Source organism: Saccoglossus kowalevskii, chromosome 13 (assembly GCF_978046115.1).
Source record: "Saccoglossus kowalevskii chromosome 13, keSacKowa6.1, whole genome shotgun sequence".
In the NCBI taxonomy this organism is placed as follows: domain Eukaryota; kingdom Metazoa; phylum Hemichordata; class Enteropneusta; family Harrimaniidae; genus Saccoglossus; species Saccoglossus kowalevskii.
In genome coordinates this window covers 34,890,930-34,917,040 of record NC_140653.1, presented here as the reverse complement: position 1 = coordinate 34,917,040, position 26,111 = coordinate 34,890,930, and the positions used below count along the sequence as shown (strand labels likewise).

The following is a 26,111-nucleotide window of genomic DNA, read 5'->3' as shown; positions in this document are numbered from 1 at the left end:
GTGATGACTGAATATAAGTTGGTTCACATAATTTATTATGCAGATCAGGTTTGTATGGTGATGACTGAATATAAGTTGGTATGCATAATTTATTATGCAGATCAGGTTTGTATGGTGATGACTGAATATAAGTTGGTGTACATAATTTATTATGCAGATCAGGTTTGTATGGTGATGACTGAATATAAGTTGGTGTACAAAATTTATTATGCAGATAAGGTTTGTGTGGTGATGACTGAATATAAGTTGGTTCACATAATTTATTATGCAAATCAGGTTTGTATGGTGATGACTGAATATAAGTTGGTGTACATAATTTATTATGCAGATAAGGTTTGTATGGTGATGACTGAATATAAGTTGGTGTACATAATTTATTATGCAGATCAGGTTTGTATGGTGATGACTGAATATAAGTTGGTGTACATAATTTATTATGCAGATCAGGTTTGTATGGTGATGACTGAATATAAGTCGGTGTACATAATTTATTATGCAGATAAGGTTTGTACGGTGATGACTGAATATAAGTTGGTGTACATAATTTATTATGCAGATCAGGTTTGTATGGTGATGACTGAATATAAGTTGGTATACATAATTTATTATGCAGATAAGGTTTGTATGGTGATGACTGAATATAAGTTGGTGTACATAATTTACTATGCAGATCAGGTTTGTATGGTGATGACTGCATATCAGTTGGTATACATAATTTATTATGCAAATCAGGTTTGTATGGTGATGACTGCATATCAGTTGGTATACATAATTTATTATGCAAATCAGGTTTGTATGGTGATAACTAAATATAAGTTGGTGTACATAATTTATTATGCAGATCAGGTTTGTATGGTGATGACTGAATATAAGTTGGTACACATAATTTATTATGCAGATCAGGTTTGTATGGTGATGACTGAGTATAAGTTGGTAAACATAATTTATTATGCAGATCAGGTATGTATGGTGATGACTGAATATAAGTTGGTGTACATAATTTTTTATGCAGATAAGGTTTGTATGGTGATGACTGAATATAAGTTGGTTCACATAATTTATTATGCAAATCAGGTTTGTATGGTGATGACTGAATATAAGTTGGTGTACATAATTTATTATGCAGATAAGGTTTGTATGGTGATGACTGAATATAAGTTGGTACACATAATTTATTATGCAAATCAGGTTTGTATGGTGATGACTGAATATAAGTTGGTAAACATAATTTATTATGAAGATCAGGTTTGTATGGTGATGACTAAATATAAGTTGGTAAACATAATTTATTATGAAGATCAGGTTTGTATGGTGATGACTGAATATAAGTTGGTGTACATAATTTATTATGCAGATCAGGTTTGTATGGTGATGACTGAATACAAGTTGGTGTACATAATTTATTATGCAGATCAGGTTTGTATGGTGATGACCGAATATAAGTTGGTGTACATAATTTATTATGCAGATCACGTTTGTATGGTGATGACTGAATATAAGTTGGTGTACATAATTTATTATACAGATCAGGTTTGTATGGTGATGACTGAATATAAGTTGGTGTACATAATTTATTATGCAGATAAGGTTTGTGTGGTGATGACTGAATATAAGTTGGTTCACATAATTTATTATGCAAATCAGGTTTGTATGGTGATGACTGAATATAAGTTGGTGTACATAATTTATTATGCAGATAAGGTTTGTATGGTGATGACTGAATATAAGTTGGTGTACATAATTTATTATGCAGATCAGGTTTGTATGGTGATGACTGAATATAAGTTGGTGTACATAATTTATTATGCAGATCAGGTTTGTATGGTGATGACTGAATATAAGTCGGTGTACATAATTTATTATGCAGATAAGGTTTGTACGGTGATGACTGAATATAAGTTGGTGTACATAATTTATTATGCAGATCAGGTTTGTATGGTGATGACTGAATATAAGTTGGTATACATAATTTATTATGCAGATAAGGTTTGTATGGTGATGACTGAATATAAGTTGGTGTACATAATTTACTATGCAGATCAGGTTTGTATGGTGATGACTGCATATCAGTTGGTATACATAATTTATTATGCAAATCAGGTTTGTATGGTGATGACTGAATATAAGTTGGTGTACATAATTTATTATGCAGATAAGGTTTGTATGGTGATAACTAAATATAAGTTGGTGTACATAATTTATTATGCAGATCAGGTTTGTATGGTGATGACTGAATATAAGTTGGTACACATAATTTATTATGCAGATCAGGTTTGTATGGTGATGACTGAATATAAGTTGGTGTACATAATTTATTATGCAGATAAGGTTTGTATGGTGATGACTGAATATAAGTTGGTGTACATAATTTATTGTGCAGATCAGGTTTGTATGGTGATGACTGAATATAAGTTGGTGTACATAATTTATTATGCAGATAAGGTTTGTATGGTGATGACTGAATATAAGTTTGTGTACATAATTTATTATGCAAATAAGTTTTGTATGGTGATGACTGAATATAAGTTGGTACACATAATTTATTATACAGATCAGGTTTGTACGGTGATGACTGAATATAAGTTGGTACACATAATTTATTATGCAAATAAGGTTTGTATGGTGATGACTGAATATAAGTTGGTGTACATAATTTATCATGCAGATCAGGTTTGTATGTTGATGACTGAATATAAGTTGGTGTACATCACTTATTATGCAAGTAAAACTTGTATATGTATGAATGAATATATTTAGTCTGTGTACTTGAAAACAATGTCCAGCATTATAATACCCCAAAATGACGAGTTGCTATGCCACTTTAAAATCGCCTTCCATCGACCATTCAACTTAAACTTCTATAATTTATACAACCAGAGGTACATTACTTGGGGTTTGCAACTACGGTGACGTGATATCAAGATCCTGTTACAACCTCGCTCTCGCATAAGTGTTCCAATTCAGAAAAATGCGAATGCGCATGCCCAAGGTAACTAGGATACTGGGATGTCTGGGTGTATCAAAATAGCTGCTCAAGATATGACCAATTACGATAACTATATTTTCTGTACATTTTCTATGCATTACATTTTTTCGCTATGAATGTGGTAATACATGTTTCATTAATTTATTACAAACTGCCTATGTCATGTCCGAAGGTAGTAGCATCAGTCTCGCTATCTACGAGAAGAAACTAGAATGGGATCTTGGCATGATGTCACCAAACAGTACTATGTGCATTGCAAACCCCAAGTAATGTACCTCTGATACAACACATAATGCACAGTACATGTATTCATTCACAAAACTAACAAAAAGTATTTACCGGTAAATACAAAATGTTATAGCTTCAAAGACTGAATTTTACTTTTCTGTTGCAAGTATTTAACGTTTTTGGAGTAACTCACTGTTTAATGGGATAGTTTTGCCTGCTACATATCCATGAACATATTACCTTGCCTATACCTGTATAAAATTTTGGGTTCTTTGGTAAAAAGTCAGTTGATTAGAATGTTATTGGGTTGTGCACTGATCAGATGTTCGTTGGCTATAGTCGTCATGCAGAGCATATTTAAATTTAATGTAAACAAGCAATATTTTATATGCGTTATATATGTTGATGTGAACAGACAACTGTAACTCTTTAAGCAAATGAGTATTTTAAGTAGATCAAGTGAATATGTAGTGAACTGTTTTAGATTTTACAGAGAGATACATTTATTTGTTTATACCGGTAATAGAGACTGATATACAACTTACTATACATTGACATAGGGCAAAACCATCACATTGAAGATAAAGTTGGTGACATTTGAGACAAAGACAAGAGCTGTGACAGTTTCCTGTGTTACAAACACATTGAGTGATATATACAATGCTGCTAAAGAACTCCTGAGAGTGGAAATACAAACAATGCAACCAGAACCACTCAGATTGAGACTTATGGGTAAGAGGAAATCAAATCAAGTGTATTTTTTGTAGATGTTTGTTTTATCCATGGTTAATTTGTCAGTAACTTTGTTTATATCCACTAATTTACTGAGTACCGTACTACATTAAAACAGTGGCAGGATTACATTCACCTAATCTGGATAAAAGACATTGACTAGATCACATTGTGAGCATGTACATGTCAGTGTGTACATTTTTGGGTTCACATTATATGACATGTACACCAGAACTTCAAGTTGAGTCGGCATCTATTATCAAGCAATAATGAGGAAATATTGAAGGGCTGTCAACAATGTCGTCACAGCGGAGCTGTTAATATTACTGATTGTCCGTCGTCGTCAACTTTACAATTTCAACTTCTTCTTCAAAACCGCAAGTCAAAATGTTTTCAAATTTGATATGTACTTTGGTTGGTTCTTTCTCAGATTTGTTTATTTCATGTCAAAATCTCAAATTCTCTATTTTTGGTGAATATTTTTGTAATTTTTGGTAAAAAGTGATATTTTTGACATCTTGTTAAAAACCACAAGTCTGATTGCTTGATATTACATATAACCCGGTATAGGTACTATATGTGGACCTCTCTCAGATTTGTTCATTTCGTGATGATATCTTTAATTGTCTAATTTTGATGAATATTTTTATCATTTTTGGTAAAAAGTGATATTTTTGACATCTTGTTAAAAAAGGCAAGTCCAATTGCTTTGATATTACATATATAGATACTACATGTTGACCTCTCCCAGAATTGATCATTTCGTGATGATATCTTCAATTCTTCAATTTTGGTGAATATTTTTGTAATTTTTGGTATAAAGTGATATTTTTGACATCTTGATAAAAACCACAAGTCTGATTGCTTTCATACTATACATATAGATACCTCAGATTTGTTTATTTCGTGATAATATCTTCAATTATCTAATTTTGATGAATATTTTTGGTAAAAAGTTATATTTTCAAATTCTTGTTGAAAACAGTAAGTCTGATTGCTTTGATACTACCGCATTACCCCGGGTACGCGCCCAGGGGCCTGAACATACAAAATCGGGAAAAATTGGGGGTGGGCACTTACCCGAGGACCACCCCAAAAAAGATTTTAAAAAGTTGTTTTTGTGATCGTATGTGATTTTGTGTTCGTCCACTTTGTACACGTACTTATTTCTTGATTTATGCAAGGTTTTAATAAACGTGAGCACTCAGTCAAGAACTGTGGGAACACTAAGACACAGGGTCGAATTTCAAGAATAAAACTTGTTTTATGTCAGCGAATGAAGTTGTATTACTCACTGAGATTGGCTACAAAGTGTGGTAGTATTGTAATCAATGCAAGGTTACTTTTTAGTAACCGTGATCAGTGCAAGTCGAAATGGCCGCGAAAAACTACCGCTTGTAATCCAAGATGGCGATGACCTCATTAGCATAATTTTGTTCACGTACGTATTGATACATCGCATCGCAATTAGCTGTGATGAAGGATGGAAAGAAAGTGGCAAGTTTACGACGTGATGTCTCAAAATTGCTAGCTCCCGTTATGGATTCACAGTCAGCAAAATGCTACGTTTTGAAACCAAAGCTAAGTGCTTCAAACCACTCACCAAGGTATGGATTATTGCAATATTGGATTCATCGTGAATGAAGAGAAAGCAAAACGTGCGCGCCACATGCTGCGTGGTTCATCTTACGACATTAAGTTCCAATGAGTGTACGATGAATGAAGAGAAAGCAAAACGTGCGCGCCACATGCTGCGTGGTTCATCTTACGACATTAAGTTCCAATGAGTGTTTACGTAAAAACACAAACAAAACGGTCCTTTTCAGGGCCACCACACACTCCAAAAAGAGAACTACTGTAACAAACACTATTTAAATAAATCAAATGTGTTTGTTTTTGACAAATAAAACTTTATTGTTGACACCGTTCTTGGCTAAAAATCACCCTGGGCATTTAACCGAGGATGTCCCCAACATGTAACTTTTGTGAAAACAGGGGGAGGGGCGCACGTGCCCGGGGTAATACGGTAAATATATTGCTCATTTTCTAATGATATCTTCAGTTCTTTGATTGAAATGTGCATTGCTAACAGCGGAGCTATCTCAGCCGACAGGCTGCTTGTTTTTAATCCTTGTTGAAAACTGCAAGTCCCGTTGTTTTGATACTATACATATTGTTCATTTTCTAATGATATTCTTAAATTAAAAAGTGCATTGCTAACAGCAGAGCTACGTGTATCTCAGACGACAGGCTGCTTGTTTTGACTTCTTGTTAAAAACCGCAAGTCCAATTGCTTTGATATTACATATACAGATACTACATGTGGACCTTTCTCAGATTTGTTCATTTCGTGATGATATCTTCAATTCTCCAATTTGGGTAAATATTTTTGTCATTTTTGGTAAAAAGTAATATTTTCGACTTCTTGTTGAAAACCATAAGTTCAATTGCTTTGATATTACATATATAGATACTACATGTGGACCTCTCTCAGATTTGTTCATTTCATGGTGATATCTACAATTCTCCAATTTTGGTGAATATTTTTGTCATTTTTGGTGAAAAGTGATATTTTTGAATTCTTGTTGAAAACAGCAAGTCATATTGCTATACATGTTGTTCATTTCTAATGATATCTTCAGTTCTTTAATTGAAATGTGCATTGCTAACAGCAGAGCTATCTCAGCCGACAGGCTGCTTGTTGGGTTCACATTATATGACATGTACACCAGAACTTCAGAGTTGAGTCGGCATCTATTATCAAGCAATAATGAGGAAATATTGAACCGGACACTATGGCAAACTCTTTATTGGGTATTATTTGGATAGTATTTGCCATTCATGTCTCCGTGAAGATCAAGTCATGTTTTTACTGTTTAACTGTACCCTATTGAATAAAAGCTTGGAACATGATAAATCATGCAAACCTACTAAAACATTGGAATACACTGATATTTGTTTACAATTTACACTGCTCATTGCATGATTATGCATCATGTAGCATTGACTGACATGAATAGAATAGAATAGAATAGAATAGAATAGAATAGAATAGAATAGAATAGAATAGAATAGAATAGAATAGAATAGAATAGAATAGAATAGAATAGAATAGAATAGAATAGAATAGAATAGAATAGAATAGAATCACCATAAATAAAATTTGACATTCCTATTTTGGCACATACATGACAATAGTATAATATATACTCTCTGGTTTCCCTACCCTAATATTAAACCTTATTATTAAACTTCTTTAAACTACTTTCAATGATTTCAAGACATGTTTACTTTTTCTGGAATTATATAATTATAATAATAACTTTATTACACTACTAAAAATCTTCAGAGGGTTTTTGTATGGTAAGAACATAAATACAAAGAAATACAATACAAGTATGAATACTATATTTGATACAGGTTTTTACTAACAGCCAATGGCTAATATAACAATGATCTATTATTGTAGGTGTTCGAATGTCCAGCTTTATTTCTAATAACGCAGTGGGAAAACAAGGATCCATCAAACATTTTCTAAAGACGCAAAACTCAAGGAATCCTGAGCTGTCTATTTCATCCTCATCAAATAATTCTATTTATGTCATCAATGCTGTAATACCCACTCAGTCTGAATCACATGGATTGAAGGAAGATGGAATTATTACTGGCAGTATAACATCTCAACTCGTCATGAAAGAAATGTTTGTAAAACCAAATTTACATACAAAACTAGAACACGTAGAAACAATACATGCCTCAACTTCCAGTGTGAGTTTCAATGAGTATTCTCAGATGAAAGAGACAAAGGTTACTGTTGATAGGGAAGATGATTATAAACACACAAATGAAGACTTACTGCAAACTATTGTTGAATGTAATAGCCCTGCTGGAGTATATTACCCTCATGACAAGACACCGTGTGTAAATAAAGAAACATTAACTTGCCCTGTTTGTAATTCTGAACAAAAAAGCAGTGATTTATTTGTGTTTAATTCACATGTTGACATGTGTCTTAATAAAAAAGCAATTCAAAACATGTTGCAGAATGATGAAGGTAAGTGTAATAAGTATTCATATAAGTATAATTGTATTAAATTGGATACCAACATTTATTGTATCTCCTGTAGTAAGCTTGTTTTCATAGAAAACTGATTTGGTCATTTCCATTTAATTCATTCACAATTTGAATTGGAAAATCAAATAGCTGTAAAAAGTTTGTACTGTATCTAAAAATCTGTTGAAAACATGACCTTTGAACTCCAAGAGGTAGTGTAGATATGTACTATGGATTAGAAAATTAAACATTTAGTTTATATTTATTATATTAAGACAGCTTGAAGATGTTAACTAAACTGTACTTACTTGTACTACTACTCTACCGTGTTTTCTACAATGTATCTTGATATATATTAATATCTTTGTTTTCAGCAGTGTCTCCCAAATTGAACTCTTCTAAGTGTTACTCGCCAAATAAAAGGTCAGAACATATTTAGTATTCTACCTTGTATTGTAATATGTTTGAAAATTGCACGTTTTTTGTACTAGAGTGATGTAATCGCAGTACGTAATATATATTTCTACTTCTGTGATCCTCATTTATACTTTATTCAAGATGGCCAAATGACATGCCTAGTGTCTGTTTTTTCTGCACCAAGTGTGCATTGTTTGGTTTGGTGATGGTGATGTCTGATTCTGTGAGTACAACCTCAGGCAGCCCCTCGGAATCCGTTCTCCGAAACGACGTAGTGGGGTGATGTGGGAAGTCGTCGGTCCTAGTGACCTAATGTTCATACCCTCGCCCTGGATCCTGAAGCAGTCATTCTTGATAGTATTGTCGCTATGACTCTGATAACGAATGCCTCCCTCACAGGTTGGGGAGCGCACCTAATGGACGAAAAATTCCAAGGAATATGGCCCCTGCATTGGATTCAGGGTCGCCATATCAATTGGCTCGAACTGAAAGCAGTACACTTAGCACTGATTTGACCCACAGTTCGGGGCCACAGTGTCTTGCTCTGCACAGACAACACAGTGGTGGTCTACTACATCAACAAGGAGGGGGGGACCAAATCCCCATCACTGTCAGCTCTGGCGGAACAAATCCTCCATTGGTGCCTAGAATGCAATGTGGAGCTAACTGCACACCATCTTCCAGGGGTGCAGAACAGTCAAACGTACGTCCTCTCGCCGCGACTCAGTTTCCATACCACTTACACGCATGAAGGCTCTCAGTAGACTTGCACTGACGAAAGGTTTATCTGAGCGGGCTGCCAATGTCTGGTCAGGGCGAATAGGGGTTCCACAAATCAGCCTACGATTCCAAGTGACGGGCATACTTTGACTGATGTATTGGAAGGGAGGTTGATCCATGCCACCCACTGTTGGCCAGGTAGCTGATTTTTTCGTCCATCTGTTTGACGAATTTGGATTGTCCTATGCAGCATTCATTGGCTATAGGTCAGCCTTGTCACGCGCCATTGAGAACTCTTTGGAGACATACTTTTCATACTTTGAGACCTAGACCCTAATCTAGTGCACCACCCAATTGGGATTTGTTGGTTGTGTGCAGCTCCATAGCTGATCATCATCCCCCGCCAATATTGTCGGCCCTGAGGATCAGGAGGAGTTGCTTCTATGAGAGATGTACTAGGGAGTCGAGGCAAGGCAGCAAGCACATATTTATTTGTTATGGTCAGGGTAAGCAGGGTAGACCAGCCTCCCCGACTTCCATTTCTAGGTGGACCACTTTGACAGTGTTTGAGGTTTACGACCGAATGGCGATCCTCGGCACAGGGTCTACAGAGACACTCATTAACTTTTGCGTCAGGTGCCCCCCTCGAACACATGCTTAGGGCAGGCTTCTGGAGAACGCAAAACGTTTTTATCAATTATTACCTAAGAGACACGCAATCAATTGAGGAAGGCCTTTTAGGGTGGGTCCTGTCGTCGCGGGTCAGACTTTGATTGTTGACCTAGCCGGGATGACCACAGGGTTCTCTGTGCTTAGGCGATAGGGAAGTCTCAGCTACAGATTTGTGCAGAGAAGTTTCTCTCGTCAGCACTCTCTTGTGTCATAAGAATGCTCTATGTACCATAATTCAAAGCTACACATAACATTCTGTGAGTACATGATCTGCCTATGTTTTACATAATTCTGTCATGTATATTTTATTATTTCAGGCCTCTTCAATCTAGCAGTCAATCTTCAAGCAAGAAAAAAAGAAAAACTGTCAACATGATGTCATCAAATACACCCACACTTGATAGATTTTTCAGTTCAAGTTAAACATGGTTTAGTAGTTGAACAAATAATAGTTATGAAATTCATATTAATCATACAATAAGACAATTATACAACTTTATTTTAATGTAATGACTTGTATCATAATGTAAAATTTGCCAGGAGGTTTTCCTTAAATATTGTAAACAAAAAAACAATGTTACTTGATATTATTATCATATAATAAAATATAATACATAATTTGATTCAGTATATGTAGCTTTGTATGTGTAAGTTGTGCAAACCTCCCCTCTGATTGGTTATTGATTACATAGTTAGATTCCTTTGTTTCACCTGTTTGACCTGTGGTGAACTCTGGGCTCGGCAGGCTATTGTCTTCAGTTCAGCATGTGCTTCTGAAGAGTGAAGACGTCTCTGTGTCTGCTCTGAATTGCCCTGCCGCATTGGGTTTTCTGAAACTTGCTAGGTTTGCTAACATTTGTACACCGGTCCGGGAAGGTGCCACTAAACGAGGTAAGGAAGGTTTTCTTTTCATTGTTGGCTTCATCAGTATGAAATTATTGGCAGTGATTTGTTACAAGTTTGAGTACTCTATGAACTCGATTTTATCACTCTTACTTTGGGTTATTATTGCAAGTCTGTAAATGTTAGTATTCGTTAGTATTCGTTAAGACTTATTTCTTGAAAATTGTTTTGTTATTTATACTATTTGCCACCCATTTTTTGTGCCCAAACACATTGCGTACATGTGGTCAGCTGCACGTTTAATAGAGCACATGGTGTGCAATGTGTGCTTTGGCTCGTCAAAATGGTTGACAAATATTTCAGTTAGCATTGTTATTTATTGTTACATATTCTGGAGATGTACTAACTTGTTTTGATTTCGTAACGATTGACCATATGGAATAAATATACGATATAACCAGAGTACGCGTTTCTAGTTGGTGGCGTAAGACTGTAATACCTGTGGGAGCTTGTGATGCCTACATAGTTCTCGTTTAACCTTCGCTGAAGATAATAATTTTGTGTTGCCTTCATACCTTGTACATACTGGTAATACTGCGGTCAGTCAAGTGAATATCGTGCTGTGAATGTCATATCCAAGATCATAAACCCGTGCAAGACAGGGAAATGAGTCTGAATCAAGGATATTCGCAAAATAGGAACGCGTTATTCGACCTGGACCGAGCCAGTATGCAACTTGATAAGATACATCGTTTGAAGAAATCAACAGCTTCATATGGCGGTCATCTTACCAGAGTCTACACTGAGATAGACAGTATGATGTCCACAAAAGCAGCATACCAAGAAGTAAGCAAGAAAAGATGTGCTCTTGAGAAAATATTCAACTCGTATAAAAAAACTTGTCGTGAATATATGCAGTGTCTACCTCCAATGGCAAGAGGTGCTGTCGAAAGTGAATACGAGGTTGAGCTTGAAAGAAAGGAGTATTTTGATCAGAGACACAGAGAATGGGTATTCCAAACAATGGAGTCTCCTGGCCCAAAGGAAAGGATTGACGACCAAATGGAAGACGCATTGGAACATGGATTTCTCTTGGAAAGGAAAGTCCACATGCCAACTCTAACCACAGAACCAAATGCGTCGGTAGATTCTCACACTTCATCTTGGCCTCAACTCCCACAAGAAAACAAGACAAATCCATGGGATACTGGCAAGAATGAATTTTTGGATGTGGATATTGAGGATGGTAGAATAGGTTCTAACTCCAATACAAAGACGAGTCGTGTGTCTAGGGAAGCAAGGAGGAAACTCGCTTTAGCCCGGTGTGAGTTAGACCAACTCAAAGTTGAAAAACAGATAAAGCAACGCATAAAAGTGTTGCAGCTTCGAGAAGAAACAGAAAAACGTCTGCTTCTGATGCGTCAAGAGAGGGAGCAGCAGGAAGCAGAAATGGAAATTATGCAAGCTCAAAATCGGGTGAAACAAGCCAAGGTAGAAGTAGACTTTATAGATGAAGAAAATGAATCTGACCAGAAGTCTGATATACTCCCTGGTTTGCAGAGGCAGACCCAACAAGAAATGATGAGCAATTATTTCCAATCGTATATACCGTCGTGCAGTCCAGCCAATAGTCAATTCAGGACTACAGGGGCGTCAAGTCCACAACATAAAAGCTTTGTTGATAATGCACATGGTACCAGCGAACAATATCGTGATGACAGAGGATGGCCTATAGGGAAGCAGATGACCACTAAGAAGTCAGGTAATGGTGCTGCTCTCTCTGAAACGTTCCAATTACAGAAACTGTTAGAAAGTCAACAGAAGACAATGGAATGCATTGTGCAGAATCAGCTGGAGACTACCAAAGCATTAGCCATTAACTTGAGTCTACCAAAACACGAGTTTCATACCTTCGATGGTGACCCAGTCGCATATCCAACCTTTATCAAAAACTTTGAGGTGAACATAGAACAATTAGTCAAGGATGATACTGTCAAACTATCATATCTTATCCAACACTGTACTGGAGCTGCTAAGGAAGCAATCAGAAGCTGTGTAATTCTCCCTCCAGAGCGAGGATATACAGAAGCCCGGAAGATCCTTTCTACAAGCTTTGGTCAGAAACACGTCATAGTGCATGCTACAATTGACAAAGTGGTGAAAGGCCCTCAGATAAAGGCATATGAAGTGGATAAGCTTCAGAAATTGGCTCGTGATATGAAGAATTGCCACCTCAGTTCTGAGCAAATGAATTTCCATGCTGACATCAATTCAATGGATACCCTGGAAAAGGTGGTTAGGCGGTTACCATCATACTTGCAATCAGATTGGGCCAAGCAAGCTGGCAAGTTGATCAGTGTGGGCACTGAACCTGAATTCCTGCACCTTACCCACTTTCTGGAGAACAGATCAGCAATTGCAAATACAAGATTTGGTAAATTGGTAGGATCTAAGCCTGATGGAGAAAAAGATTCAAATGCCAGATCAAGACAAAAGCCAAGTAAAGCTACTACATTGGCTACACATGTAGCTGACACGCCTCCCATAAATCGTCCTTCCAAGTTTGCCTCCAATGATGTTGGTGCTGATGATACTTCCATGATCGAAGTTAATGGCAGGAGAGGTTGTCTGTTTTGCAGTGGTAGCCATGCATTTGAACATTGTCGAAAATTTACGTTCAAACCGTTCCAAGAGAGAAAAGACTTCATCAGGGAACACAGGCTCTGTGACTGTTGCCTAGAAGCAAGACCTCCTCACTTGGCTAGGAATTGTAGAAGTGGTCGTATTTGCCCTATCGTAGGCTGTGGTAAAAGACATCATCCTTTGCTTCATCCTGCAACATCGAACTCAGCATATCAAACATCTGCAACTCCCAAGACATTCAGCAATAGTAATCTGAAAGCTCCCGCCACAGCTCAAAATGAGAGACATAGTAATGTCATTGGAAGCAAGGCGCAATGTAGTGCTACACAAACCAATCAACCACGCATAAGTTTGCAGGTGATTCCTGTTCGTGTCAGTGGGGTAGATGGAGGCCAAGAGATTGAAACCTATGCATTTCTCGACAGTGGTTCTGATTCGTCTATCTGCTTTTACAGCCTTGCTGATAAATTAGGCATTACAGGTAAACCTGTCAATTACACATTGTCCACACTGAATGCAGAGAGGCAGATTAATGGTCATGAATTACAGATGGATGTAAGAGGTCTAAATTTGGTCAATGGTGTGAGACTGGATAAAGTTTGGACAACGGATAGATTACCGATAGCAGCTGACAGTATTCCGACCAAGTTGGATATAAAAGGATGGTCTCACCTGAATGATATAGAATTGCCAGAGATAGAAGTTAAAGATGTTACTCTCCTCATTGGGAACGATGTCCCCGAGGCACATTGGGTTCTTGAGGAGCGTCGTGGTGAAAGGAAGCAACCATATGGTATTCGAACACTACTTGGTTGGACATTCATTGGACCAATGGGCAGAAAGAAGCGTGGAGGTAACAGCATCAATTTTATTAATGTTGACCAAGTCTTGGACTCTGATTCCCCAATTCAGTGTCTCGAACCTATAACTTCTCAGCTTCATCGCATGTACAATGCAGATTTCACAGAGTCCTTGTTTGATACCAAGGCATGTATGTCGCTGGAAGATAGAAGAGCAAAGGCGATCATGGACAGTTCAGTTTGTCTGATTGAGGGTCACTACCAGCTGGCTCTTCCTTGGCGATATGATGATCCCTGCTTACCCAACAACAAATGGTCTGCTCTAAAGAGGTTGAAGCTACTGAAGAGGCGTCTATTGAAAGATCCTGCACTTATGAAGAAATATAAAGACACATTGGATGGTTACATCTCCCAGGGTCATGCAAGAAGAATGCCCAATGTGGATTCATCAGCAACGAAGTCTGGCTCTACTTGGTATTTACCTCATCATCCAGTAATCCACTCGAATAAACCAGAGAAGGTGAGAGTTGTTTTTGACTGCGCTGCCAAATACCAAGGCACATCTCTTAATGATCAGCTTCTGCAAGGTCCTGATCTAAATAATACCCTTGTGGGAGTACTTCTTCAATTTCGAAAAGAGCCAGTTGCCATTGTCGCTGACATCAAGCAAATGTTCCATCAAGTTAAGGTGAAGAAGGCGGACTGCGATGCACTAAGATTCTTATGGTGGCCGGAAGGAGATTTATCTAAAGATCCAGCCGATCATCAAATGTTGGTGCATCCATTTGGTGCCACATCTTCACCAAGCTGTGCAGCATATGCTCTGAAGAGAACTGCAGATGACAACAGAAGTAATTATGACACTCATATTGTGGATACTGTTTATAGAAACTTCTACGTCGATGATTGTCTGAAGTCTGTTGCTAGTGTTGAAGAAGCCAAGGAACTGGTGAAACTGTTACCTGAAATGTTAGCTAAAGGAGGTTTTCATCTAACAAAATGGATATCCAACTGTCGGGAAATCTTAGCACTGATCCCAGAAGCTGAGCGTGCTTCTTCAGTGATGAATCTAGATATGGAGAACTTGCCGATTGACAGAGCTCTTGGCATCCAATGGGATGTTGAAAAGGATGCCTTTAACTTCAGAATTGGCGACAGACTGAAAGAAGAGACACGCAGGGAGATGTTATCATTCGTGGCTTCAGTCTACGACCCACTTGGATTCGCTGCCCCCTTTGTTTTACCGGCAAAACGAATCTTACAAGAATTATGTCGTGTTGGATATGGATGGGATGAAAAGGTACCAGAAGATCAACTGTCGAATTGGAGAGAATGGAGGAAAAAAAACTACCTACTTTGATGACACTAGCTATACCTAGATGCTACAAACCATCTGGTTTCAGTCAAATACAAACAGTGGAACTCCATAATTTCTCTGATGCCTCCTTAGGAGGTTATGGGGTTGCATCTTACCTGCGGCTGATAGATACAAATGGTACAATTCATTGCAGTTTGCTGATGGGAAAGTCCAGGGTCGCTCCGCTCAAAGCCATGACAGTACCGAGGCTTGAACTAACAGCAGCTACAGTTGCAGTTAAGGTCAGCAGACAAATTCAAGATGAAATTCAACTCCCAATCCAGAGAACCCTATTTTGGACAGATTCAACAATAGTCATCCAATATATTCGCAACATGGCAACACGATTCCAAACCTTTGTCTCTAACCGCCTCCAGATTATTCACGATGCTTCATCTCCATCACAATGGTACCACGTCAGTTCAGAGTTCAATCCAGCAGACCATGCATCATGAGGAATAAAATTGAATGGTTCTAATGAGGCAGCAATAACCACATGGTTCCATGGTGCGGCATTTCTATGGCAACCTGAATCAGAATGGCCAGGCCAACCTACTGACCTACCAGAAATTGATCGTGACGACAAAGAGCTGAGAAGGAAGGTCCAAGCAACAACCATTACCCAGTGCAATACAATGGGTACAGATGTTTGGAGTCGTTTGCTCCATCAATACTCCTCTTGGTATAAATTACAAGTGAGTGTTGCATGGCTCATCCGGTTTAAGATGTACTTGAGAAGATCTGCCTTATTGAAAATAGGCCCGTTAACAGTTCATGAACTTTCCATTGCTACCACTGACATTTGCAGAATTGTCCAACGAAGTTCATTTCCAAGAGAGTTTGCTTCACCGCAAAAGATTCTGAGTGAGAAACCTGATGCTGAAGGTTATGTCAGTCCACTGCGAAAGTTAAACCCTAAATTAGAAAATGGAGTTCTACATGTCGGAGGATGACTAGTGAACGCACCCATTAGTCAGCAAGCTAGACATCCAATTATATTACCTCGCAATCATCATGTGACTGAGTTGATCGTTCAACATTACCATGAACAACAAGGACATATTGGCCCAAACCAAGTGTTGTCAGAGATACGACAGAAGTTCTGGATTGTTCATGGACTAGCTACTGTAAAGCGTGTGATTGGTAGGTGTATTAAGTGTCGTCGATGGAATGCACAACCCGGGAATCAAAAAATTGCTCCACTTCCTGCAGCTAGAGTGACACCAGGTGAGCCACCATTCTCCCATGTCGGGATAGATTATTTTGGACCACTGTATGTTAAGTACAGAAGAGGTACCATTAAACGATATGGATGCGTGTTCACCTGCCTGGCCATTCGGGCTGTACATATCAAAGTGGCCATGATTTATCCACAGATTCCTTTATACAATCTGTGTGGAGATTTATTAGTCGGCGTGGACCACCTACACATCTCTACAGTGATAATGGTACCAATTTCCGGGGAGCCGAGACTGAGCTGAAACAGATGCTTGATAAATGGAACCAAGCTTTTATTAACGGTAAACTTAGCAGAAGAAATATTCAATGGCATTTTAATCCACCAGCAGCAAGTCATGCAGGTGGAGTCTGGGAACGGATGATTCGTTCGATAAGAAAGATTCTTTGATCTTTATTAGGGAACAGGTTAGTGGATGATGAAACGCTACTCACTTTCACTACAGAAGTGGAGAAGATTCTTAATAATCGACCACTAACACATTTATCTGATGATCCAGATGATCTTGAACCACTCACACCAAACCATTTACTTTTGCTACGCCCAAATCCTTGTACGTCGGTGACTGAAATCATAGAAGAAAATGGTCATCACAGAAGAAGAACCGAAACTCAACATCTTGCAACTGAGTTTTGGAAACGGTGGGTACGTGAGTACTTGCCAACTCTACAAGAAAGGCAGAAATGGTGCAGGCCGAAAAGGAACCTATCCATTGGTGATTTGGTACTTGTTGTCAATGAAAATATTCCTCGAGGTGAATGGCCTTTGGGAAAAGTCGAACAGACCTTTGCTGATCGATTTGGTACAACTCGTCATGTTCTTGTGAAGACTTCCACTGGATGTTTACGGAGAGATGTGCGCAAGCTCTGTTTATTGGAAGGCAACATGGATCACAAGACTGTGATGGAAAGACAAGATGGAGTAACTAGAGCAGCAGAGATCGGTGCAGAAGACACCAAGGAAATGCATGAACAAGTAGATGGATGTGATCATTCGATGCCACGTCGTAGTAAAAGACTACATCACAAGAAGAAAATAGAACAATGAACTTTTGTTGAACAGAACAATGATTTTTCTTTTCATGTACATGATTCATTTAGTTGTCGGTTCTGCAACTTTAAATTTAGAAAGGCTCCTCGTGACGTGCGCCTTTCGGGGGCGGTGTGTAAGTTGTGCAAACCTCCCCTCTGATTGGTTATTGATTACATAGTTAGATTCCTTTGTTTCACCTGTTTGACCTGTGGTGAACTCTGGGCTCGGCAGGCTATTGTCTTCAGTTCAGCATGTGCTTCTGAAGAGTGAAGACGTCTCTGTGTCTGCTCTGAATTGCCCTGCCGCATTGGGTTTTCTGAAACTTGCTAGGTTTGCTAACATTTGTACACCGGTCCAGGAAGGTGCCACTAAACGAGGTAAGGAAGGTTTTCTTTTCATTGTTGGCTTCATCAGTATGAAATTATTGGCAGTGATTTGTTACAAGTTTGAGTACTCTATGAACTCGATTTTATCACTCTTACTTTGGGTTATTATTGCAAGTCTGTAAATGTTAGTATTCGTTAGTATTCGTTAAGACTTATTTCTTGAAAATTGTTTTGTTATTTATACTATTTGCCACCCATTTTTTGTGCCCAAACACATTGCGTACATGTGGTCAGCTGCACGTTTAATAGAGCACATGGTGTGCAATGTGTGCTTTGGCTCGTCAAAATGGTTGACATATATTTCAGTTAGCATTGTTATTTATTGTTACATATTCTGGAGATGTACTAACTTGTTTTGATTCCGTAACGATTGACCATATGGAATAAATATACGATATAACCAGAGTACGCGTTTCTAGTTGGTGGCGTAAGACTGTAATACCTGTGGGAGCTTGTGATGCCTACAGTATGTATTAAAATAGGTATGTACGTAGTATGCACCAGATATATATCAGGGAAGATATCATAATTTATTGTTATAACTTATTGTGCGGTGTTCCAGAGACCCAGGGTCTGGAGGTCCATCATGTGTGCCCTGAGCCAAACCCTGAGACGTCAGAAAAGGCATTGCTGATAAGGATACTACGTGTATGAAGGGCACTGATCAAAAAGTGGTCGGGAATGTTCCACCAAACTAGCACCTCCATGCATTTGACTGGTACGTACTTAGAATTTACTTTATCTGAGTATTTACATCCCTGACATGTAAAATGATGGAACTGAGCCTTAGGAATTGTCGAATTGTACTGTAGGTGTTCATCTCGCATCAATTAATTGTGTGGTTCAAATAAATTAAATTTATATCTTGACCTAAATAAAAATAGTACAGCAGTTATGGACATTGATTTCAAAGATACTATACTCAACTTAGCACCCAGGGTAATCAGCTCCAATTATTCAAATGACCAATTGTGTTGTGGAAAATGTCATCATTGCCATCAACACTTTTACAATGAAAAAACAGAAATGTTCACAAAAAATATGCACATTTTATTACAATATCATTTACATACCATCAGAATTCACAGTGTAACAACTATTAGAGAAAACAGTCATAATCACCTTCAGAAGCAAATGTTAACACAGTCAAAATCCTTTATAAGATTCTTTATTTTAACAGGATAAGACATGCAAAACACAGAATTGAGAACTGCTTTTCAAAATGTGAATAAACAGAGCGTAAAATTGAATACACCAGGAGTTGTACAATAAAACTTGAAGCAACTCGTGTTGAACATTGGCATTATCGGACGTTTTCTTACAAAATAACATCAATTCAATATTGCCTCGAACCATACGCAACCACTTATTTACTAGGCAACACAGCCAATTCTTGTAAGTTAAGTTTTAATCGAGTAAACTTGTGTTTACCATGTCTGTCTTGATTTCTTGGTTCATTTTGGTGGAGAGCGATTACTTTCACATGGAACAAGTTGTAATAATAATAATGTCACACGCAACGTAATATTAACGTAATTGGTATAGTTACAGGTGTGATGGTTCAAATACCAAAATGGCAACAGTAACAGAAAGACTTCCCTGGCGGCGATGATAAAATACGAACACGGAGCCAACAGATGAGGTTTCAACTGGTACTGGTATTATTATACTCTGCAAACATCAAGTACAATAACGCGGTAAAACTCCACTACTCCAATAAATAGATACTTAAACTCCAATACAATTCAACGAGATCTCCGATCTGATCTCAGTGCTGAACAACTCCCCTATATATACTCACACTCTCTATGAATAGACCATTACATCAGCATACATAATGAGTCTGGACATAAAATAAAGAAAGAGAATACAATCTAAATTAAGTAAAATAAATAAATGTAACTACATACATTTGAATAAGATAAAGTGAACCCAGTCCCCATTTTCTAGGATGGCCAAATAGTATGACATCTTGGCACGAGACAGTAAGCTGTAAACTTATTTCTCCAGTAATTAAATTTTTTTACATGTACCAGCCTATGGTATAGACATGGCAATATTTATAAATTTAAAAACTGTTGTCAGACCAAGTACATGTCAATAGACCATTTTCCGTACACTGCGAGAATCACGCGTTATGCGTGAAATCGAACGTAAAAACAGGACAAACAAAGTAAGGGTATTTGGAAGCAATATTCCTCTGTCAAAGATCGGCCGGTCAATGTAAGCTGCGAAATAAAGAAATTCTAGTTCAAAATCAAATCGTTTGATTTTTGCAGCAAACGTTCGACGCGCGTCTTTCATGCATCTCGCGAGATCTCGCAATTGTACGGAAAATCACCTATTGCCCAGGTCTTGGTTATCCCGGCCGATTCTATATTGTTTCTTTCTAGCCTCGCAGACTATGGTTTTTAATTCACTTATTTTTTTTTTTTTGATTTTCAGTCTTTTGGTTCACGTAATCGTTCCTTTGTTTTCCTGACTGAGTGATGGATCAATACACCCCCCCCCCCCCACACACACACACAGTAATATTTCTTTCATATTTAGGGATCTGGAGTCCTCTCTCAAGGTTGTTCATTTCATAATGATATCTTCAATTTTGTGCAATTCATGAATTTTTACTGATTATTTTTTTTTTATTTTTGACTCCCCAGCGGTAAAACATGGAACTTGCAGAATGCATAGGCCCAAGTGTAAGCAGTGACCATCAGCTTTGAGTTTTGGTGTGAAGGTACTCTGTGGGGTAGAGATTGAAATTTCTTTATAGCAAGTCTCATAAGTACATGTATTGGGGCAGCCAATTAGCAAACTCGCTAGCAAATTATCTTTCTGCTTGGGTTTTGACTAAACAGTTGGCTTTCAAATCTTGCTTGCGCCGACTCGTGGTCGTGTCCACTCTGGGCAAGTCTATATTGCATTAGGGAAAATAGTATGCTTTTACGTAGCCTCAGTGATACATGTCTGGATTCTCCTGAATGATTTGCTTTGCGAGGTGTGATAATGTGAAAGTAGTTTCCTTGGTCAGCCTGAGAATGGCCACAGTCAGCTGGCGTACAAGTGATAATATGATAAATGCGATAAATCCACCGATATTTACCATCTTGAACACTGAATGAAACTATTAAATAAAGAGAAAAGTTGAGAAACAGTTGCCTACAAATCAGGGAGAAAATAAATTTTTACATCAAAACGATTCGTTGGGGTAATATTAAACTAACCTCTAATAAAATTCGACTTCATTCGGCGTTTTTGTGTGGACAATTCCTGTATACGAACACCTCATTACACGAAGAAAATAGAACACTTTCCCTGGTATATTTGAAAGAAATCGCCATCCATCTAAAGTATGACGGCCCCTACTGTTATATAGATTCACCCAGAGAGTGACCTCATGACGGTGCCAGTGAGATTCGAAAGCCAACCGTTCAGTCAAAACCAAAGCAGTTAGCCAATTCGCTAGCGAGTTTGCAAATTCGCTGCCCCAATACTTCTGAGACTTGCTGTAAGAGATTGGAATTTGTGAATAGATCAGTCTATAATTCTGCAAATTGGGTCAAAAAAGCTAAAAATTGACAATTTTTCAAAAAACCACCAGTCTGTTAGAGTTCATATTGAGTATGTAGGACAGTCCTCTGTTTGGCCTGTTGACGTGGAAGCATTATCTTCAAATTTGTTTATATTTTTTTGTCCAAATCATAACTTTTGAGAAATTTGTCTCCAGCCGTCATACACATTGCTTTCATGTCAACCATAAAGTTACTTGATATAATCCTCTGTGATTTTTCATATGGTGGAGTAATCTTTAATTTTGTATTTTTAGTGATTTTTTAGAAGCTACTTTGTTGAATTTTTTGGCAGAAATGCTACTTTCAAGATTTTTTTTCAAACTGCTAGATTGTTAGTTTCTTTTTCAGGTGTGAAGGTTTTTTGATTGATAATTTGTTCAAGTTGTGTAGATTGACTAATAAATCTGCAGAAATGCCAAAACATCTAAATTTTTCTTTTCAACAATTACTTTTATAGACAATCTCTAGGATCTGCAGTGCCCTCTCATGATGCTGCATTTTTTTTTTAAACTGGACAATTTCCCTATTTGAGTTTTTTGATGTCAATGTATTGTGGCAAGGAGTAAACAATTCATACAGTGATCACTCACATACGGCATTGCTTATCTATACATTACATGCTTAAAGCAATATTTGTTATTCCAATTTGTTGTGACATTTTCTAATTTCAGCTAAAAACACATACAGATTCATCTTGGCCATGACACACTTGGGAAAGTATTGTATATTATACTTCTAATTTGTTGCTTGGCTAATGTTATAATTACCGATGAGTATCGGTACCACAGACCTATTTTTTATCATCAAGCTTGTTGGCATCAATTATCAATGATAATATAACACATCTTTTTTGATTTTTGATTCTTTAGTTTTGTTATTTACATTGTTCAAATGTTCACTTGTCCGAACTTTAAATAGTCAGTTGTTCACGGAACTGTTTACTACATTTTCTGTGTGCTGAATAAATACTCTTCCATTTTATTTTTAAAAGCAATTCATCTTTAGTTTCGTTTTTTTACATTGTTCAAATGTTTACTTGTCCGAACTGTTTACTACATTTTCTGTGTGCTGAATAAATACTCTTCCATTTTTTTTTTCCAAATGTTATGTAAATTTTTAGTTTATATTGGGCATTTATTTGTCTACCTCTTTTATTTTTATTATATTTTATTATGTTATTTTTATTTTGTTGATGTTTTATAAATGAATTTTTAGGTGAAATATTTTTTCCCATAGGATTTTTCCAATCAGGTCATCACTTTTTAATGGTCCACCCATAATTTGAGGTATGTACTACTATGGGCGATGCACCATAAGATATCTTGAACGTGGGCATCTGGGTATAGTCAAGGGGTCACTAATGCAAATCACATTACAGGGATGTGCTGCCTTTTGTGGCCATAATTTTTAGCTGTTTGTTCTAAAATGGAGTATATATAGATTTGTTTGCCTTTAGGTCCAATGTAAGGTAAATTTGCCTGTATAGGATGGGGCTGGGGTCTGTTTTTTTTAATTACCATGTTTTTACCAGAGTTTTAGTACTTTTATTGATGAGTAGATTCAACCTATTCTTGTGTGTACTTGTGTTTTATGATATTTAATGTCTTTTGACCACAGATAATGTAACAAAATATACTATACTAATTGAATAAATTTAGTGACAATTTGGTCTAAGGTGGGATATACAAAATCTCTATTTTGTATATAATGGGGTATAGTTTTTAAGGTGAAAATTGTCTATGATGGGGTCTGTGGTTTTACTTCCGGGCTGCATACCTCTACCAAACAAAATAACCAGTAACGTGGAGGGGGGGTTACACGAATATTTGTGCCAAAAACGCCCTCGACGTTGATTATTTTGGGCCCGGTTTGCAACTGGCTTTGAACTATTTTAGCTGGTCCCCGTCTCAAGTGTCATCATAGCACACCAAGTCATTCGGCAAGGGACGCCGGGAACCATGCAGCGAACGAACCACTCCAAAATTATAAAATGGTGGGGTCAGAACAGCGGGGGATGTTGTGTATTAATAAATACTAAACTAAACTAGCCGTGGTTTCGCGGCGTTTTGAGTCCGGAAAGCTAATTTCTCTTTATATATAATTGACAGACAAAAGCAAAATACCTTCCCAGACCCAAAACGCAGCGAAACCACGGCTAATCCGTACCTAAACTATGGACCCGGGAGTACGAGTTGAAAAGTGTGACATCAGTCCGCGGTCGAGAAAATAGCGCACGAAACAGCTGAGCTTTTGGTGCATTTTCCTATCTTGTATCTTTGGTAGGCATCCGTAGCACGTATGCACTGTACCAAATTTAACCAGAACTACTGAAGCCCGGGTACTAAAGTTTGCGGAATACAACCGAACTCGGCCAGATTTCAACTCGGCCAAGAAAAAAATGCACAACTCGGTCAGTTGTGAATGTCGAGGTGTAAACTGGTCATTGGTCATTCATTCAACAATTGTCACCTTCTTTCACGTCTGTTGCCGTGGCGGCATTTTATTTCCAGATGTTATATGCTACACAACATACCCAGTGACGCATCCGTTTCACTGACTGTTTTTGACTAACTCCCGTGACTGTTTTATTGTCGATTTCAACAACGCAAGTTTACATACACACACAAACGCTACTGGTTCTCCGACATGTTCAAGTTGTTGATTTCAACATTGGCTGAATATTGTCGATTTCAGTGACGCAAATTTTCTTTTCAAAGAAAAAACACAGACATTACATCGGAATCACAGACATCACGTCGGCGACCGTCTGGCTACGCTGTGTAACAACACAACACACAAAAAAAGAAACGCTCCTGTTTCCCCGACTATTGTCGATTTCAGTGACGCAAGTTTTCAAAGAAAAGGCTCTGCTATGTAAAAACACTAAAACTAATGTTTCAATTTGTAGCAGTTTTGTATGGCGCAACATTTTATTGTGTGATCCTTAATGCATTTTATTTTTCAGATCCATGACAAAATATTGTGAAGATTTACGAGTTGCATTTAATAAATCACTTCTGTTATAGATAAACTTTATGTTACGGTAAAATAAACTACTAGTATATATAATAATGAACTATGCTTGAGTATGATTCACATGCGTCTTGACTCATGTCACCGTGATAATAAACCATTTGACAAGGCTACAAGTGTGATTCACAATCGGCGCTAACCCACGGTGTGTTTAAATGAACTAAGGCAGTAGTGTTTTAGATCATGGAACTATAGTTCCATGTTTAGATCGATTCACGGATGGCTTTGTAGTGGGTAAACAAGATTTATGCAAGATTTACTCACCAAAAGTTCTTTATTTTTAACTTGTCACTCTGCTTGGCAAACAGGAAAAGGCTACAATGCTTCATGCGCGGAACCAAGCTATGTATACATTGCATATATATTTAAAAACACAACGCGGTTATTACCAGATTGTTACATCATCTATACCATTTTTCTCACCCAATGTGATTACACTCACACATATATATTGTCTGTAGCTGGGGGAGCAGTATATATGAATGAAAATAAAAATAATAAGAACATTATAACGGTTAATCGCTGGAAAAAAACCCATGGATTTAATAAGATACCTCCAAGGAATAACAAAAACATTTTGGCAAAGCGTCCCTGTTTTATTGGAACGTTCACAGCCATGGCTGCACCCTCTAGCGGCTGATAGCCATAAGCATAATTCTTTGCCAAATTCTGCTAGGAATGAAAACACCTTTACACGACTTGCTACTTTCAAAAAAATAGTTTTATTTAGGAAAAGTACAGACCAATTTGAACACTGCAATTGGTAAATAAATACAAATACACCGTTCTTGTAAGATACGAGTTATTGGTAAATAAATGCAATTACGCCGCGCTTATAAGGTACAAGTTGTTGTACATAGGGGAAATTCTATTTTAGTTGTTGAAAGTCACGGGACAACCTGGCAATATCATGAGTGCTTGTGTCTGTGCGTATCTTGAGAGATCGACGCAACCCATAAAATATAAACCAGCAGTAATAAGTTGTGTGTTTCAAAAAAAGAATGGACATATTTGGCATAAAAATCACAATGGAAATACTGTTGATAACTACACGTGGTCACACCTTTTACCGACTTGTTAAAGAAGAGCTCCCCTGTCGTATGCCACCAGTCAAATCGCGCCTCGCACGAGGTGTTTATTCATCCATGTCTGTCGATTACAAGTTAGTATGCCCACGCTTGTAGCTATGAAGTATTTTACGCACCGATCACGCGAACTCCATTGTTTTTGTGACCATAAAGTTGAAAAAAAAAACATGACACAAATTGATAATATACATGGAAATATGAAAACAGTGAAAACTGTTATTTCGAATAACGATTGCGCCACATTTAAAAAATAAGTTAAGGAACATAATGTGAATTAAAAAACAATTTTGCTTTAGAAACCTACCTTGTTACCC

The 26,111-nt window shown here is 37.5% G+C and overlaps 3 protein-coding genes and 1 long non-coding RNA gene across 4 annotated transcripts in view; 3 read left to right on the top strand and 1 right to left on the bottom strand.

The window, feature by feature from the left end:
• Positions 1-10,432, top strand: part of LOC102806717 (DNA polymerase kappa-like) — a 32,552-nt gene extending 22,120 nt beyond the window's left edge. The window contains exons 9-12 of the mRNA XM_085506805.1: positions 3,775-3,946; positions 7,416-8,000; positions 8,375-8,423; positions 10,127-10,432. Coding sequence (XP_085362931.1) covers positions 3,775-3,946; positions 7,416-8,000; positions 8,375-8,423; positions 10,127-10,232 — 912 coding nt within the window. The 3' untranslated portion in view covers positions 10,233-10,432. The remainder of the gene's footprint in view (positions 1-3,774; positions 3,947-7,415; positions 8,001-8,374; positions 8,424-10,126) is intronic.
• A 5,022-nt stretch (positions 10,433-15,454) lies between these two features.
• LOC102800572 (uncharacterized) lies at positions 15,455-16,405 on the top strand. Its single transcript, XM_085507430.1, has 2 exons — positions 15,455-15,694; positions 15,935-16,405. The coding sequence occupies exons 1-2, from the start codon at positions 15,455-15,457 to the stop codon at positions 16,403-16,405; spliced, it is 711 nt and encodes a 236-aa protein (XP_085363556.1).
• Positions 16,406-16,764: 359 nt separating this feature from the next.
• Positions 16,765-17,736, top strand: LOC146735260 (uncharacterized). Its single transcript, XM_085507429.1, has 2 exons — positions 16,765-16,972; positions 17,090-17,736. The coding sequence occupies exons 1-2, from the start codon at positions 16,765-16,767 to the stop codon at positions 17,734-17,736; spliced, it is 855 nt and encodes a 284-aa protein (XP_085363555.1).
• Positions 17,737-19,136: 1,400 nt separating this feature from the next.
• LOC146735259 (uncharacterized) lies at positions 19,137-24,022 on the bottom strand. Its single transcript, XR_014931345.1, has 2 exons — positions 23,843-24,022; positions 19,137-19,950 (listed from the first exon to the last, which is right to left on the bottom strand). It is a non-coding gene; the product is annotated as an uncharacterized LOC146735259 (long non-coding RNA).
• Positions 24,023-26,111: the final 2,089 nt, after the last annotated feature.